Here is an 18,686-nt window from a genome sequence, read left to right on the forward strand (position 1 = left end):
CATCATACAGTTTGCTTTGTTACATCTTGGTGCGACACCACAATGCAAATATCTAACAAAATGTCATGTCTGTGGACATAGGACAATAATTTCAAAGAGGTTAGAACTTAAATCAACCTCTGCCATTTTTGGTAACTGTAAAGACTCTTTGTCTTGCTTTTAGGATACTTAAAATCCAGAGGTCAAATAGTTTTCATGATTAGTTACTATGTTATTGCTGGCTTTGGGATGCGTGGTCGAGACCAGATTCTAGTTACTGCTGCTCTCTGTTTGAGATGGCCCAAAACACACTTTGGATTCTAAACACAGCTGAACTTTGCAGAGGTACTAACCCAGGCCCATAATCTGTGGATCAGCCCTATCTCTATCTGAACCTGGTTGTCTGTCCCTAATTTTAATATGCATCTATGACATATACTGTGCTTAACTGTGCTTCTTCAGAAAGTGACTACCAAGCCTTGAAACAAGCCGCTAAACAGTTTTATATTTATTATAATAATACTTGGTCCTTCTATAGCCCCTTTTATTTAAGAATCTTAAAGTGCTTTGTGGCATTAACTCTCACCTGGTGCGGTAGGTCACTTTCATCCCCTTTTCAAAGAGATGGGAAGTGACTTAGTCACACCAAGCTGTGACCCAAACCCTGGGAGTCTTGACTCTCCTACTCCCTTGCTCTCACCACTATACCATATTTTCTCAGCCTAGCCTTAGAGATGAAAGCCGGAAAGCACTCTTGTAAACCTATTATTCCACTAGAGCTGCTGAGTCCAGGGAACAGACTGTGTGGCCTGTCACAGAGCTGCCCTTAGCCAATTCCAGCATGCACCATGAAAGGAGAACCACTTTTCCCACTTTCACACTATATAAATAAAAAAAGGAATCAAAACACCACTTTTTTGGCAGCAGATTGGTTTGTTCCCATCTCTTTTTCTCTCTCCCATATTGCAGCACTGCTAGCAAAGCTCATTTCTGGGCTGTTCGTCACAATACGGAACTATATGGGTAAAAAAAAAAAGAAAAAAGAAACAGGTTCTGACATCTAATCAGATCTGCCGTATTGATTTTGCAACTTTAGCTTTGGAACAAATCAGCAAAACAACCACATTATCACCCAGAATTCACTCTCCCCTGTGTAAGCTGGTTCAAAAGGAGCTCACACAAACAAACACCCCCCCCCCCACCCCGAGTGGATTCTCAGATGGAAGAAGCAGGCTCGGCGGGAGGGAGGGGGGGAACACGCTCATCATAGAGGCTTCAGAAGCCACACGATTCCCATTTCCAACAAGATTAGAATTCCAGAGCAAGCCACAAAACTAATGAGCTGCCCGCACTGGAGAACAGCATTTCAATTAACCAGAGCAAGCCCCTGCTGGGGCACCCGGCTCTTTCCACAAAAAAGGGAGCTGGATAAACAGATGGGTTGTTTGTTTAGCTGGGAGGCAGGGGTGACTCTGGGCCTTGCTCCACTTTCACTAAAAACAAACCTCAACAACTGGAATTTCATGCTGGTAAAGGGAGCCAGATGGACAGCACCGGAGACTGAAGTCCACTGCTTAGGCACAAAATGGACAGGCAGGCAGTGGCATTGCAAACTTCTGCCATGCTGCTCTGCCTCGGAGAAACCAAACTGTGAGTGGGACTGGTGAGTTCAGTCCCTGTGACCCATTCAGTATTTGGCCAAGACTACAGTCTTGAAGAAGTGGAGGGGGTGGGGTTAATTTCTAGGATCACGCATGGCTTCCAGTGGAATTTGGGTCAAACCCGAATCCAAATAAAATTCACTGTTGCTTGTCCTTACGTGGAGCTGATGGGAGATGCCGACAGCAAGAAACTGAATGTGTGTGTCTGCTCAGCTTCGTCCAGGTTATTGGAGTAGGTTTCACCCCTTCTCGAGCCATGACAGAGGGAGGATGGGGGAAGAGGGGTTGGTGTTTGATGAATGACTATGCTAAGCACTTAGGCGCTTTAGTCACAGCCCATGGATGGTGCAGGCTAGTGCAAATTAACATTCTCTCCACCAATCCCATGCTTGCTACATCATCAAGAGGACTTCACAGGAGTTCAGTACTGAATCTTTCCTGATGAGACTAGCTCTATGGTCAGGGTTACCACCCTGGCCTCAGCCCTCCAACTCACTCAATATTATTCAGCACAGTCTTCACTTTAATCTGGAAAGTGAAAGGGGCTAGGCTTGGATTCTCCTTATCTAAATTCCACCCAGTGCAGCACTTGACTGATGAAGATACTATTACTAAGAGGGGAGCACAGATTATCCCAGACCCCTACCTGCTCCACACATCAGAACATTGCCAATACCTTCTAAACACTCCAGTCTGGGATTTGAACAGCCTCACTCGTCTGCCGAGGGAGGTATCACTGAGCAACAAGGCATCTAAATAGAATGGCATGACATGGGCACCAGCAAGGATGGCAGTACAGGGCAACATCCCTATCACCACTCAGTACTCTCCTGCTGCCTGTTTATGTGGGTGTGTATATATATTATAGGTAGGGTTGATAGCATGGTCCATTATTAATATTACCTGAACTTTCCTATTTTCAGTTGCTTGCAACTTTGCCAAACTTTAACAAAGTAAGTTGAAATTTTCCATACCAGTGCCCTGCCTCAGGCTGATTTTGGTGGGGGGGAGGGAGGGGAGGAAAAATTGAATTCCAGCCAAAATGGATCTGCCACATCCAAGAACCAGGCTTGGAATAATACATTGTTTTGCCCATGTTAAGTTCTGGCAACCTCTCTTTGAGAAGCTTTAGCACCCCCTATGCTTTGGAGCAGGGACTTCAAATTTGGCCTTTTCAAATCAAAGATGTGCCTTCCACTATCCCCATGAAAATCTGCCCAAATTTGGCCAAGATATAAGCCTGGGTCGGGGGAGGGGTCACAGTCTGCACATGCTCAGTAAAGACAGAGTTTTGGCAGCTGCATTTCCTGAAGATTCCATCTGCACCGTGCATGTTCATTGCAGGTCTTAGTAGGACTTTTCCTGCAGCTGCAGCTCTGGGCGGCTGCGGGCCATACCAGGTCCAGGCATCTGAACGAAGAAAGCAGGGAGCCTCTATCTCATCTGCTCTCAGTGGTCCCCCTGCTAGGCCCAGGCAGTCTGGAGGAGCAAACTGTCTGATTCCAATGCAGAGTAAATAAGAGCTGGATCTGGGAGGGCAGGGGAGAACATTAGGACAAGAGGACAGGGTGGGGGCGGAATTTGGGACTAGAGGCTGGTGGGGGCAAGAGGGAAAACTGGAAGATGAGATGGGGAGACTGGGACTGGCTGGGCAAGGGGACTGGGAGCCAGCAGGTTGGGGAAAACAGATACTGGCTGAGGAACCAGGATCGCGGAGGGACTGGCTAAGCAAGGAGACTGGGACTGAGAATTAGTAGGGTTGAGGGGAAGAATTAAAGGGTGAGGCATACAGATCTGACGAGGTTCTACAGTTTTGGGGGAGAGCTGGGACTGGCTGGGCAAGGGGACAGGGATGAGGGGTGGAGATTGGAACTGGCTAGGAGAGGACAATGGGGACTGGGACAAGGAGTGGAAGAGATAGGACTGGTACAGAAATAGGTTGAATAGGATGGAGCAGAAGGGTGTCATGGAGGGAATAGGGGAAGAGGAGTCTGTGTTCAGTCGAGCACACTCCCTTCCACAGAACTCAAGATTCCGGAGTCTCACCATTCCTCTGCTGTCAACAAATATCTGTGAAACCCTCTGGCAATGTTCACTATCCTCCTCTCGTGCTGGTCCACAGAGAGGATGATAACCTACTACTGCTATCAGTTATTCTATTAGCTCATGTGGCAAAGGCCTGTATGGTGGATCTAAAGGTTAAAACCCCGCTGATGACCCATGTGGGTGTCAATATGATGCCACACGATGGAATTTCTTCTCCCCGCCCTTTTTTTAAAAGGTTTCTCTTTTAAAAGCTAGGAAATTACACACACAAAAAGCGAGGTTAAAAGAACAGTATTAAGGTCGCAAAGTCAAGCACTCAAAATTTGAAAATGCCAGAATTAAGACTGCCTGTGCAAGCTTAATTTGACCCTCTTGTCCACATGGGTTATGCTACAGTCTTTAATTACACGACCACATGCTTCCCCTCCCCCCCCACAGGATCCCTGCCTCATTCAGTGTGCAGAACAGACAGTGCTCACTTGATGAGTAACTATTCAAGGTTTTGTTTTCTCCTCGTTGTTCAGCGTGTGGTCCCAGACCTTATTTACTGCACACTATTCAGACCCTGCTCTGAAGACAAATTTCCTCATTGGTTTTCCTATGGGGCTCATCACTGTAGTAACCAAGTGCTTCACAGATATGAATGAATTTATTTTCACAACACCACTGTGAGGCAAGTGGGTGGCATTAACCCCATTTTAGAGAGGGAACTGGGTCAGCAAGATTAAGGACAAAAGTATTCACTAATTTTGGGTGCCCAAATTGAGACACCTAGGACCTGATTTTCAGGAGTACTTAGCATTATATAGCAGTTTATATGTTCAAATCGCAATTCCCATTGACTTCAGCTGCAGCTGTGCATGTTCAGCACTTTTGCAAACCACACCACAAGATGTCAAGTCAGGCACCTGGAAAATGAGGAACAAACCATTAGTGACCCGTCTGAAAAGTCTGGTTTAAGTGACTTGACTAGCATCACATAGTAACCCTGTGGCAGAGCCAGGGATAGAATCCAGTTCTCCAGAGCAGCATTCAACTGTCTTAATCATAAGACGATCCTTTCTCTTCTTGCAGTCCCCTGCCTCGTTCACTATGCATGTTCCAACTTCTGCATGAAAGGATGCAGGGGACCTACCTACAACAGTTTCCCTCATTACACAACCCTGATTCATCCCCAGAACAGGTCCATCCTGAATGGGGCGGGAAGGGTCCTATAGAAAAAGTAATATATGATCATGTAATTAAAGTCTGTATCATAATGCAGATGTACAAGAGGGCTGAATCAAGGTTGAACAGGCAGCCTTAATTCTGGCATTTCCTAGCTTCTGAGCGCTTGTCTTTGCAACCCTAATAATGGTCTTTTAATGTAATTTTTGTGGGGGTAACATATATGCACACACACACAGGCAAGTGCTACGTTAACAAGTGAGGTAACCCAACCAACAGTGGATCAACAGGCCCCCACGGTTGGCTGGCATATGTTGTTGGTTGGCTAGCATGTCTCCTCGTGTGTGGACGTCAGGTAAATAAACCCTTCAAAGTCCACAAGATGAAACACACTCAATCCAAAAAAGAGACGTCAACCCTATTGGAGAACAGCGCCATAAGCATCACCTGCCCAGACTTTAGCAAGATGCCAGTGCATGCTGGCACAGAGGTAGGAGCTACAGAATCATGCGGTTATACTCACACTGCACGTTGAGCTGTACCAAGGCTTCCCGGGGTCTGATGTTAAAGCCATTGTACCTGGCTGTCTGACACTTATAGGTCCCGCTCATTTCTCGGCTAACACTCTCCAGGCGCAGCTTCCCATCGTAAGTCTCCACTGTCATGGCACCTGAGGGCATGGGGGCCTCCTTGTCTACCCGGGACCAGATGATGGGTGGCTTGGGCTTCCCTCGAACCTCGCACTGCAGCTCGGCCCTGGAGCCCTCCCGAACGGTGATGGTGGACTGGCCTTTGGGGACACTGATGGTTGGAGGCACTAAAAAGAAGATAAAAAGGGACTGTTTGTCAAGGTAACATCCTTCCAGCAGAGCATGAGGGAAACCTTTGAAGGATGGTTGCACTTGTGGGGAAGGATGTTATATTGGCAGCTCTGGAGACTGCAGCCCTCCAATCAAAAATGGCATTGGTAGTGCCAGAGCAATGCTCCCCATGCTCTGCCCCAGCCAATGTCAGCCATCCCTTGGAGGTTCCACCTCTAGGTGGAGAGTAGTGTTTCGTCCCCATGGCCTCTGAGTGTGCCAGCACCAACAAAAAGTGCCAGCTGTGACAGGACACCTCAACTCACTTCACGTACATCAGTGAACTACTATCAAACACGTTCAGTCGCTATCAGCCTAAAGCAGGCTAGAACCGATAATCTAGAGCTGGAAGACTCCACATCCTAGTCTCAATCTTTTTAGCCATTTAATTCCCCATCTGTACCCAGAAGCGGGAGGCCAAATCCAATCTCTTTATACGGGCTGGATTGGAGACAGTGGCCTACAGGCGCATGCTTCATATATTCCACTCCCAGCCTCCAGGGCCATCTCAATCCAAACTGGCCACTATTTCTCAATTTACCCTCTGCCCACGAGAAAGAGCACTGGGACGGTTTTCACACACATACAACACATAACTGTATTAAGAGCATATTTAAGATGGCTCTGGCATCAGTCTCCTTTGGTAGTGACCTCTCTATGCAACAGAGAAGTTGAGTTTTCAATTTACAGGTCCCCTGTGGGCCATGGAATCTCATCAGATGCTCTCCTGTTTGGTGTGAAGAGAGCGCTGCCCCCCCCCGCCCCCCGCCAGTCAGCACCGCCAGCAGATGCTCACCTGGCGAGAGGCAATTTTCACCACAGGGAAAAACTGCAAATTGTATTTGGAAATTTTTTTTAATTAAAGCCCTCTCTTCTGAGCCTCCCACTGGAGACTGCCATCTCAGCAAATGGGGGCCTTTTTTGCTGGGTGGCAGCAGATGGCCAGGGAATGCAGAGCAGTTTCCACCTTGCTGCTTAAATACCATGACTCTGGAGAAAAACTCAATGGGTTCAAGCCAAACACGAAGTGGGGGAGGGTCTTTATTGCTCCTTAAATGCACATAGAGGGCCGGATACCCCAATGTGAACAAACCCCCCCCCCATTACCCAGTGTGTGCAGGACAGGGGGGATTCAGCCTGAAGGGAGGCAGGTGATGGTGCTGGTGCTTACCCTCACTTGGCGTTCTGGCTGGGGACAGCAGCTTTACTTTCCCTGGCTCCAGAGGAGCCCAGCTGGCAGTGACTATCGCTGGGATTCCTGAATCAGCCTCACCATGTTCTCTTCCCAGTCAACCCCAATGTGCTCTGCTGGCCCTTTCTGCTCCTGCTGGTGGAAGCGGGGTTGTAGAAACTTTGGGCCACCACAGCCAGCTTCTTGTAGATTTTTTAACTCTTGAGCTGGTGCCTACATATGGGCCAGCAGATATTGTCCAGCCCTTGTAGTGGGGACAGACTCTATGATCATACAGACCTTTGCCATTTTACTCCTACAACTTTATAGCTATTACATTGTAAAGGAGCAGACTCCCCCCTGCGGTGCCTCCTGCTGGTCATTGGGGAAATTAGCTCTTATCAGCATAGAGTGCCCTCTGCAGGCCAGTGATCCGCACAGCTCTGGCCCCCATGTCCCTCACAGACCCTAGTGCCCCTTTCTCTGGGTTCTGCCCCCTGGCAGCACCCTCACATTCTGCCTCTGGGTCTCCCCTTCCTGGGGCACCCCCAACCCACTATCCCCACCTTGCCTCAGTCTGGGCTACTGCCAGTCATCACCAAGCCCCCACTCCCTGGGGCAGACTGCAGTATAAAGGCCACTCATCATAGGCAAGGGGGTTCGGACCTGCTGCCTTCCTCTGCCTCCCAGTACCTCTATAGGCCTTGGACCAGGCCCTACAGCCTGGAGAGTTGCCAGCCTGGAGTGCCCCGCTCAGCCTGCTCCTTCCCCAGCCCTGCTTCACTCCCAGTACCCTGGCTGGCAGGCCCTGCTCTCTCCCAACCTGGAGAGAGACTCCTTGGGCCTCTGGCTCACAGCCTTTTTATACGGACAGCTGAGGCCTGATTGGAGCGTGGCCCAGCTGCAGCTGCTTCCCCAATCAGCCATCCCCAGCCACAGCCCTCTCCAGGGCTGCTTTTAACCCCTTCTATTTTAGGAGCAGGGTAGCCACCCCGCTACACACATTCTATTAGCTATTGGGGGTTGGTTTTTTTGGAGAAGTATTCTCGAAACTGCACTGCTACAGCCAGATCTGGCTTACATTCCCAGCTCTGTCACTAACTCACCATGGGATCTGAAGCAAGTCATGTCGTTTTGTGCCTCAGTTTCCCCAACTGTAAAAAGAAGAGGAGCAGCATTCCCCTGCCTTCCAGGGCTGTTAGGAGGATGAATTAATTAACTTCTTTGATGCTGAAACGCCCAGTACACAGTAAGTGCTCAGTATCTCATTATCACAAAGCATCAGGGGGCATTCTCTTTGGAGCAGATTGCTAAGGATTTTTGCGGAGTAGGGAGGTTGTCAGAAAAACAAGAGCCAGTTCCAACACTTTCTGCTAAGGGCACAGACAAGGCAGGGAATCAGATCGGTCAAGGACAGGATTCAGACCAGCCAAAACTGGTTAACATCATTATGAAAAAGGAAACTTTCTGGAGCAGTTTGGAAAAATCAGGACAGATTCTGTAGCCAGTTGACTTCCCTCAGGCTCTCTCACCATTTAGCTACAGGTAGGTACAGCGTTGCTCTCAGTCACACTTGAGCAATCCCAGGGAAGGCAGTGGGACTGCACGGGTGTATCTGAAAACAGAATCTGACCTGATGTTTTGCTAGCACAACCGAAAGAGTCTTATCTGTACGTTCCAGCTCTAAAGAAATGACTGACAGATTTGGGGCTCTCACTGAAACCAATAAGAAAGTTTTGCCATGGACTCTACTGGGAGAAGGGAAAAGAGGGTGAGATTTATAGTGTCTGGGGTCCTGCAGAAAATATTCAAGAGATGTCCTGAGGATTAGAGTTAGGACACTAAACATTAAAGCTGTTTATGGGATGAAGGTTTATGAGACCCATCACACAGCTCCCACTGTACACTCCCATGGACACAAGCCAGGTCCTTCCATCTCAGTCTCTGGAAAAATATCAGAGGGAGTGTCTCTCCTAAGCCATGCAAAGAGGTGAAAGACCACTACCTCCTTCCCCACAACCACCAGCATTGGGACATTTGGTAAAATCCCATTCCCTCGCTGTTCCTTCGTGATAAGTCCTTGGCCAGGGCTTCTTCAAAACCATCTCCTTCCGAGGTTGGTTTGGGCTGCAATCTGGGCCTTCCCAATCCATAATCAGACATCTTCAGTCATGTTGTGCCTTAGGTCACTAGAAGCCTGAAACTAACCCATTGAGACTCTATATTAAAGGAAGGAACTAGCTACTTTAGAACACAACTATCCCAGCTGGGTCACTGGCCACTCACGAGACATGCCCACAGCATCCAGCCCAGCACACACAGGCTCCCGCATAAAATGTGGCATGCTGGGGCTGCTCTCTTTGGTTTAGTCCAGTCTCCTCATCAGGAACACGAGAGGGATCATCTCAGGATACTACAAGTCACACAGCATAGCTGTCATCCCAAATGGAAGGAACAAGAGCTCTTACACTTGAAATCAAGGCTCATTTGAGGGCCTTCAAGAGCTCAGGCTGGAAAGAATATGTTGGTTTCATGATTCTAATCCATATTATGACCCCCGACCCGACTCCCTCAAAGCCCCAGGCCTCTATGGAGGAGGCTCACCTGTTTCTGAAGAGATGTTCACCTCAACACTGAGGTCGGGAATGGGGGCCCCCTGGAAGGATGCAATGCACAGATACGTGCCATAATCACTGAAGCGCAGGTCAATGATCTCCAGGCTGCTGGTCACTGGTGGGAGCTCAGGGTCATTCCTAGAAACAAGCAGTCGGTCCGAGACCCTGGCTGGTTTCCCATTCTTGTACCAGAAGTAGACGACCTTCTCTTGGGGGACGGCATCCACGTGGCACGAGAGCTTCAGGTCCTGCCCTAGCTGGATGCTCTCACTCTCCTTGATCACGTCAGGAGTGATCTGGAAGGTGGCGTTCTTCATGGCTGGGATGAACACAGGTGCAAAGCCAGTTAGTGAAGACAAAATGCCCTGTGCCCAAAGGGGATTCCCATGTGAGATATCTACCCTTTGTCCGATGGGAGGCAATGGCTCCACACGCTCTGGGCAAAGGGATGCCCCAGGCCTATGCCCAAATGAGATCCCCATGTGAAGCAATGGCCCCACGCCCCCAAGGCCTGCTGTGGTGTTGCATGTCAGGACCAGGAAGCATCAGCAGAGCTGTGAAAGGACAGGACTGGAATAATCATGGGTGCTGTGAGTCAGGAGTGAGGTGCATCAGCAGAGCTGTAGGTGGGGAAGCTTGCACAGTGCCTTCTCCAGTCAGTGCTACCAGTCCCTTGCTGGAGTAGCACATTTACCCCTATTTAAATGAACAATGATGTGTGCTGGTAACCCAGAGTCTTGCCCTAAAAGTGCATGCAGTGGAAGGACGTACATCGCACCAGCAGATTCACTGTCTTCTTGGCTGGGTTCCCCACATTGTTGATGGCCGTGCAATTGTAGTAGCCTGAATCTTCCATGCGGATCCCCCAGATGGTGAGGTTACCCTCTTGAATAAGGCTGTTGTGAGGCATAGGGCTGGGTGAATGAGACCAGACCACCTCAGGCAGTGGGTCACCACCTGTCAGGGAGCACTGCATAGTGACATTATCTCCTGGGTTCACCACCAGGGTCTCATTGACAGACAGCTTCAGAGCGGGTGGAGCTGGAAGAGAAAAATGGGAACACTAGTGAGCTCTGAGGAGACTCACACCAGCCTGGGCTTCGCTCAATTCTATCTGAATGGAGAGACTCTCAGTTTGTTCTTGAGAAAGAGTGGACCAGGCTGGGTGAGTGTGGGCTGGACATGAGTTCATTAAAAACATGATGTGTATGAATCTAGGACCCCATCAACACTGAATCTCTAACCAAGTCAGGGGACCAGGCCATAACAGGGTTAAAAGGCATAGCGTAGACAGGACCTCACGGAGACCCAAAACTGAGGACACATCAGGGGGTGTGACTGCAGCTGGGGTAGACATACCTGAGCTAGCTTGAATCTAGCTAGCTCATGGTCCCAGAGCAGAGAAGCTGCAGCAGTGCATGCTTCAGCATGGGCTAGCTCCATGAATAATTACCCAGAGTTCCAGTGGACTGAAGCACGCACTGCCCAGCTTCCCTGCTCCAGGACTGAGCTAGTGAGATTAACAACTTGCTTGGGTATGTCTGCATGAGCTGCAATGACACTTTGTGATTGCAGCGTAGACCCTGAACAGTCCAAGCTTTAGGAGTGTGGTTAGGTCCCATCTACACTGAACATTGTAACAGCATGTTAACTAGGTGCTCTGGCTCTGTTATAGATGTAGGGCCCAATTCTCCACTCCAAATCAGAACAGTAGTATTTTACACCCATTTTGCATAAGTACAATTGGCAACACAGAAGCAGTGGAGAATCTGGACCTAAGGCTTGTTGATTTTTGCTCCCAGTTCAAGTAACTGTGGCTTCAGAGGGACATTACCAGCCAAGATGACAAAGAAATGGGGAACCAGTGCCAAGTTTATTTTCACAACAACAACATCAAAATCCCCAGCACACAGGTTAATTTATTTTGCTCTTTCTGTATCAGTTTCCCCAGTCTTTAAATGGGGCCTGCAGACGCTGAGATGGAATAAAAGCTCAGCTACTTGCATTGTGGCTCCTATCTACGCTTCTGCATACCCCCTGCTGAAAATGTTGTGTAAGTCACTGCAAATATCTCTATGCCGCCTACAGAAACAGCACACCGGAGACTGAGTGGAAGTAGTGGTGGTGGGGAAAGATATGAAAATAAGAGATTCATTGAAATAGGTCATATTAGCCTTGAGGCAAGCACTCAACCTTCCCTCTGATTGCTATGGGCCTGCCAGCTCAGCCCCAAGGGATGGAAGAACAGAACTTGTCCGGATCATGAGTTCCCAAACTGTGGTACATGTGCCACTGGTGGTACAGGAGCTTGTTGAAAGTGGTATGCTGTAAAAGGGTGGTCTGTCCCCTTTAAAGGGGAGTGGGTCCCAGGACCAGCCAAGCCCTGTTTCACAATGTGGCCCCTTTAAGGAAGCAGGTATTCAAGGGAGCAGCAGAATGGGCGCAGGTGTTAAGGAAGCAGCTTAAGAGATTAGCAAAAAGAAAAAGAGGACTTGTGACACCTTAGAGACTAACAAATTTATTTGAGCATAAGCTTTCGTGAGCTACAGGTGACTCCCAGGAGTAGTAGAGGGCAGAAAGCCTAGACAGAAGAATTGCAGGGGAGCGCTGAGTTAAGAGGGGTTTCAGAGTAGCAGCCGTGTTAGTCTGTATTCACAAAAAGAAAAGGAGTACTTGTGGCACCTTAGAGACTAACAAATTTATTTGAGCACAAGCATAACATGCATCCGATGAAGTGAGCTGTAGCTCACCAAAGCTTATGCTCAAATAAATTTGTTAGTCTCTAAGGTGCCACAAGTACTCCTTTTCTTTTTGAGTTAAGAGAGGCTCACCAGAATGAGAACCAGAAGGGAGATTGGTGGACTGGGAAAGCCTGCCTAAATTAGAACCCAGCCCTAAGGAGGAGGGCTGCAGGGAGGCCTGAAGCAAGGGGAAGAAGTGTGTGAGTCCAAGGACCAAGGGAGGCTCTGTGGAATGAGGCTGGAATCTGGATACTGGTGGGCTGGAGAAGCCTGCTTGAATCATGGCACAGCCCCATGAAGGAAGGCTGTGTTGTTCCTTACAAAGGGAGCAAGAGTTGGGTCCAGGGACCAGAGAAGGAGGAAATCTGTGTGAAAGGTTCTTCAGAGAGGCCAAAGGCTGCAGTGAGACTGGCAGAGTTCCCTGGTTCAGGAGGAACTGAAGGGGAGCTGGGAACCTGAAGCATTGGAACCAGAATGAATTGGAGCTGGAGCTGCCTGGTGTCCAGGTGAGGTTCAGGGACCTATTGTCAATAGAAGACGACACCTTTGTATTATCTTCCACAATAATCCAAGTAAGAATTAGCAGAAACTTTGAATTGAAATGAGACAAATTAAAACATGAAGCCACCGGCTTCGTTTAGCAGCATACCAAAATATATCAGGTCATTTGACAAATGTTTTGTGTTACTTAGATTACAAGGAAGACATAATAATTGATTATTATTTTTTATTCACGGTCTAAAAACCTGAGATGTTTAAAAAATGCTGTAATCTAACATTTCAGACTTCTGTAGGAATCTATTTTACTATGACTCTAGAAACGCTTATGCCTATTAAGGCCTAAAAGAAGTGGGCACTAAAAGAAGAAATTTGCTTGTGATATTTCAAATATCACTAAAGAAGGCTGCACATAAGCCAATTAAGTTTGGGAACTGCTGGTCTAGATCATTCATGGTACTGTATCCCAACCACCAGCTGGTGCTAAACACTGTGGCTCCCCTCCTGGTTCTCTGCATGTGTCAAATACATGGTTCTACACTCTTGGGGTACAACCCAGATGGCCTCCCCTTTATGGCACAGGTGAACACGTTGGGCCAATTCAAAGTGCACGCGCAGCTCCTCATCTTCTGGATGCTCACATCCTTGTTTGGTTTCTTTCATTCCTGCTCTCCCCAGGAACTGATCTCAAAAGCTTTCCTCTGCCTTCTCCACTTCATCTCAAGAAAGGCCCTTTAACGCCCCTTGTCAGCTCCATCGCTGGCTCCAGACAGAGCTCAGAAAGCAACCGGCGACAGCACAAAGGCTGAGAGTGCTTTTTAAGTAACGGCCATAATAATGCAAAATAAGATGTTGTTACATATTCATGAAGCCTGATTTAACAGCATCATTATTTCTGCCTCTCCTCTCCCCGGACTCTGCGTTAATGAGCTGTGCTGGATCTCTGAATTACGGCTCATACAAACAAGGCTAGGAGGGCTGCTCTCCCCTCCGTGCAGGCGGCATAACTTAGCAGCATAACTACGGCCAGAAAGCTCAGAGCACTGCAGCCTGGTGTCCTGTCTCTAACAGTGGCCAATGTCCCTCTTGTCACATGCACAGGGAGCAGCTGGCTAACTGTGCAAGTGCTATATATTTGTATGGGGGTGGGGGGGGGGTTATCATCTTTTGCGGCCAGCCATAAGGATCAGTTTGGAGGCACAGGGTTTAATTCCTTTGATTTCTCAGGGCCATGGCTGAAGGTCAGGTCCCTTGAAGGTCTCTCAACGTGGAGTTTTGGAAAATAAATATCAAATCCAGTGTATAATAGGGAGTAAAAATGATTTGTGTATTTGCCAGTGGCAACTTTAGGCTCTGATGGGCTTCACACATCCAAAGAGGCCCCTAATAGGGTGACCTGGCTCATCCTGGATGGACAAACCGCCACATGACACAGAGTACAAGACCATCCGTAAGGCTGCCCTGAGCCAAGAGACCTTTGGTCTTGTCCAGCTGATACTGAATAGTAGTCACCTCCCCTAACACTGAACTGGTCTTGGCTGGAAGTTGCTTCTCCTTGGTCAAGCTGGTAGAAGCTGCACTCATGGTCTTGGTAGAGAGTATCTCCCCCTGGGCAGACCTGGAAGGTGGCAGAGGTCAATTTCTTGAAGGAGGGGTTTTTTGGGGAGTGGGTGGAGAGGAGGAAAGGGAGGCAGCAGCGAAGCATGAGTCAGATCTTATTCGGGTTCTGGAAAGATTTTGGGCTATTCTTTTAGTTTACCTGAACTTATTTGACCAGCCCTAACTGCTAGAATCCTGTAGTTCCTGTAGTAGGGTGAGGATATGTTCTGTGCAGGGTAACTCAGAAAATATGACCTCGTGGGGCAGCTGCTTCCTCAGGGCAGCTTGTTGGTGTGTGTAACCAGGAGAGGAGGAACCTTTGAAATGGCCATCAGCACATTTCAAGGCAATGCTTCTCCAGCATGAACCCAGCCCCAGCTCTGGGAGCTGAGATTGGATCACATCCTCCTCTAGTTAGCGGATGGACGATAACAATATGCAACCATTGTTATGCAGGAGATGAATCTCATTTATTTGTAACCCGTGGCGATTCCTTTTGTCCTCGGCTCAGAAAACCTGCTGGCAGAGTCTGCTGTGGAGCAAGGGGACCATTAAAAACAAAGAGTCGCTTTCAATTCCCTTTGAAGTCCAATTTGCTGCAGTAAAACTGCAGGAGAATTAACCAGCTGGGCTGCTTAACTTTTCAGAAATCAAAAGAGAAAATGTCAGCCATTCCCCAATCACAGCTGGATCCCAACACACAGGCTGCAACAAACTGGCCCATGAGACAGGACTGAGTTCTGCAGCCAGACCCACTGGTCAGCCTCAGAGCTCTAGAATCTAAAAGCATCATCAGGAAGGAGGAGGAAGAGGAGGCAGAAAACTCCTGCAAGGGGAGGATTCACATAGAGAACAGGAATTGAAACTGGTGCTGCAGACATTTGTGCTGCAACCACAACACTCAGCTGCTGCCCAAGGTAACTATCGAAGAGCCAAGCCAGGAAAAAAAAAAAAGATTCCTAACCCTCAGGGCCAAGCGCAGGACTCCCTGGCAGGGAGAAGTACAGATCTGCACCACAGACAATCAGTGGCAAGGGGACCCCGATGAATCATAGGAGCCACTTTTATAGCCAAACGGCAAAGGAGCAGCAAACAAGACAGGGAAGGAAGATTCTCTGACCTGACCCATCACTTCCCCTCAAAGGTCCATATTATTTGGATCTATAGATACTTAAAAACTGATTTCCACGCACCTCTGTGCTCCCTGAGTTTTTCTCTAGGTGCAGAAGCAAAGACATCATGAATAAGGCTGTTCAGAATTCTGGACACAGCCAATGCTACAAGGAAGTTACTAATGCATGAGCAGAAGAGGGGAGGAAGAGATTTATGCAAGATCAGAGAGAATCTAAAAAATTATTCACACATATACAGAGAAAGACTTTATATTTGTGTGTGTATAAATATGAATACATATCTATATATAGCAAGAGAGCTACACCCATCTACTGTGTGGGCCAAATGTTGATGTGGTGCAAGTAGCTAAAAAGTTGAGTCAATATAGCCATGTACTGCACATGTACTGGTACCAGATCTGATCAGTTTGAAAACCCTGCTTTCTTGTTCACTCAATAAAGGGGCTGAAATGAAAAGAAGGATGCTTTCTTTGCATTTATCTGGGGACCGTGGTTCTGAAGAGGAATGAGATTCTATAAATCTATAAACATATCGTCTCAGAAGTCAGAGCTAGAAAAGCTGTATGAGACCCCATTCCCCTTGACTAGGGCTGGATTGTGTCTTATAATGAATGCTCTACTGTTCTGTCCTCTCTAGTTTGAAAGGACTCAAGTGATGGGGCTTCCACCTTTTGAGACAGTTGTAGAGATCTCACTGTTAGGAGCATTTTCCCCTAATATTTAACCTAGGTTTTTCTTTTATTAAGGTATTTAATTATTTATACATAAAAACATTTCATTGTCTCAGCCCCTAGGCTCAGTTAGATCAATAAGCATATTTTTCTACAGTATTAACTATTTCTCATCAACAGTTGGCACCATCAAGAGTTCTGCCTTCATTGTACAGAAATGACACAAGGGATGTAAACTACTTTGTATTATATTAGAGCTAGGTGAATAGTACATTACATGACATTACAGAAATTAGTTCAGCCTCTTCTTTGATCACAGAATATCCCAAAGCAAAAAAAGCAATTTTCTCATATTTATTTGTTATTTAAAATATTTGACAATTTTTTGCTTTTTAGTTTTTTATTAATCTGTTGGTTGTGACCAGCTATCTGCAAGGATTTGATATACGATATTCTGTTGTTAATTAGTCAGGACCTCTCTGAATGATCACATGATATTTTTTCTGTTCATTGACTAGATGATCACTCAAGCATTCCTGTCATGAACATTTGTGCACGTGGTTGTGAAATTTGTTTTGATATCTGCTTTCCACAGACATCTCTGCCAGTAGAACTTGATGGCTTGAGTGGTTCTGGAAAGCAGCCGCATAAGGGGTGTGAATCAGGGTGGAGCAAAGTCATCCAAATATTGTATGGAGTATTTTTAGGAAAGTTCACACAGCATTTTCCCAGATATCAACTGTACAAAAAGCAAATCAGGAAAGTTGCTTTTATTTTTCTTGGCTAGTTAAAAATCTACATAGTTCCCTCAACACCCAAATAGAGACTGTTCTCATGACATCCCACCAGCCATGGCAGCTGAGAGCTCATAAGAATTCCAAGGACTGCTGGACACCTCCTGCTCCAACTCTTTGTTTGGCTCATGCTAAGTTTTGTATTGTGGACTTGATCCCATGCCTACTGAAGTCAGTGGGAGTCTATCCACTAACTTTAATAGGTATTGGATTGGATCTCACTTCACCAGACCCTGGAAGGAGGACAGCTGATCAGCAAGCAAGAGGTGCTCAGGACCCAGAGGCATTTCTGTTGCTGCTCTCTTACCTGTTGTGTTAGTGAGCTGGAAAGTGATTGACTTGTCAAGGATGCCGCAGACATTCCGGACGGACACCTGACACGTGTAACTGGCATAATCCTGTGGCCTCAGGTTTTTCAGCTTCAGAACTTTGGTTTCACCCTGGGAATTTGGAAAGAAGGGGAACAGAATAACTGAATGATAGATGTACAACAAACAGCTTTCGGCTACAAATCTGTGATCTGATTCTGAGACGTGCTGATCAATGGGAGTTGAGACCGCCCAGGACCTCTCTGTATCAGCCCCTCATTCCTTTGTAAAAGAAGCAATAAAATGTTCGTGCTGATAATTCCAACACTAGTCATTGTCTAAATAAATTAAATAAATAAATAGAATCAGCAGCACTACCATGTAACGTGGAAGCATTACTGAGCAGCTTTATAGATAATCTCTTGTCAATTGCTGTCAGGATCATCTTGCAGGATTGAAAGGATCTTAACTACTTAGAGCTAGATTCTGATCTCGCACTGGGATATCCAGCAATAGCTCTAGTCAGTGGAGTGTCAATGTCATAAAACCAGGGTAACCAAGATCAGATTCCAGCCCTTAGTCTTTTAATACTTGGCTAAATATATGCTCAACAGTTAAACTGTAAAAATTTGCAGTAGAGGAAAGAAAGGGTAATTAAGAGAAATATTAAAAGAAATGATCAAACCTTTATTTTCTCTTTGCTCAAGATTCTAATCTCATTTACACTGGTATATTTCCAGAGTAATGACACTGTCTTTAATGGAGTTGCCCTGGATTTTTCATACAAGTGTAACTAAAATCAGATTCTGGCACTGTCAGTCACTGGCACACAGCAGAAACAGAATAACTCTGTTAAATGCACATGATATGGGTTCTGTATATTTACAATTATGGGACACGCTTATGGGAAGTTCTGAGATGCACCCCATGCACCCTCTACCTTGTATGCCTTTATGACAGTTTGCCTTTGTTCTTTTATTTTTGTAAATCTCTTTTTACAGATTTTTTAAATAAAAATCTGTAAACGTGAAAAGATATCAGCTTGACAAATCCTCCCGAGATGACTGCATGGGACAGGACATGGAGCTCACAAACATTAATATACATTGAACATGTAGTATCTGACCTGAGTGAATTAGAAGATAAATTCCTAGGGGACCAATACCCAAGTGAAAAACACTTCCCTGGAGATCCGTTGCTATGCTGCATGAACAAGGGCATTTACAATGTGCATGTCAACTAGTGATTTACACATGGTTCATATGCATCCAGTTTATTGATCAGTAGATATAGGGTCGGGTAAATGTGTATAAACCTAGATTGTAAATCAGTTTACAAAAGCATAAACTGTTAAGCCTTTAGCTCATTTGTAAAATGTCAGCCATCTAAATCTTATACTGACACCAGTGTATGTGGCCTGACTGGCTGAGAATACAACAGTAC

General features: G+C 46.8%; 1 protein-coding gene across 6 annotated transcripts in view; it reads right to left on the minus strand.

The window, feature by feature from the left end:
- MDGA1 (MAM domain containing glycosylphosphatidylinositol anchor 1) overlaps positions 1-18,686 on the minus strand; it is a 190,739-nt gene that overhangs the window by 95,004 nt on the left and 77,049 nt on the right. For all 6 annotated transcript variants that reach the window (XM_048843497.2, XM_048843495.2, XM_048843496.2 and 3 more), the window contains exons 5-8: positions 17,243-17,375; positions 10,271-10,540; positions 9,489-9,818; positions 5,377-5,670 (exon numbers count right to left, since the gene is read on the minus strand). In XM_048843497.2, the coding sequence (XP_048699454.1) occupies positions 5,377-5,670; positions 9,489-9,818; positions 10,271-10,540; positions 17,243-17,375 (1,027 nt within the window). The remainder of the gene's footprint in view (positions 1-5,376; positions 5,671-9,488; positions 9,819-10,270; positions 10,541-17,242; positions 17,376-18,686) is intronic.

This window comes from Caretta caretta, chromosome 3, assembly GCF_965140235.1.
Source record: "Caretta caretta isolate rCarCar2 chromosome 3, rCarCar1.hap1, whole genome shotgun sequence".
Lineage (NCBI taxonomy): Eukaryota > Metazoa > Chordata > Testudines > Cheloniidae > Caretta > Caretta caretta.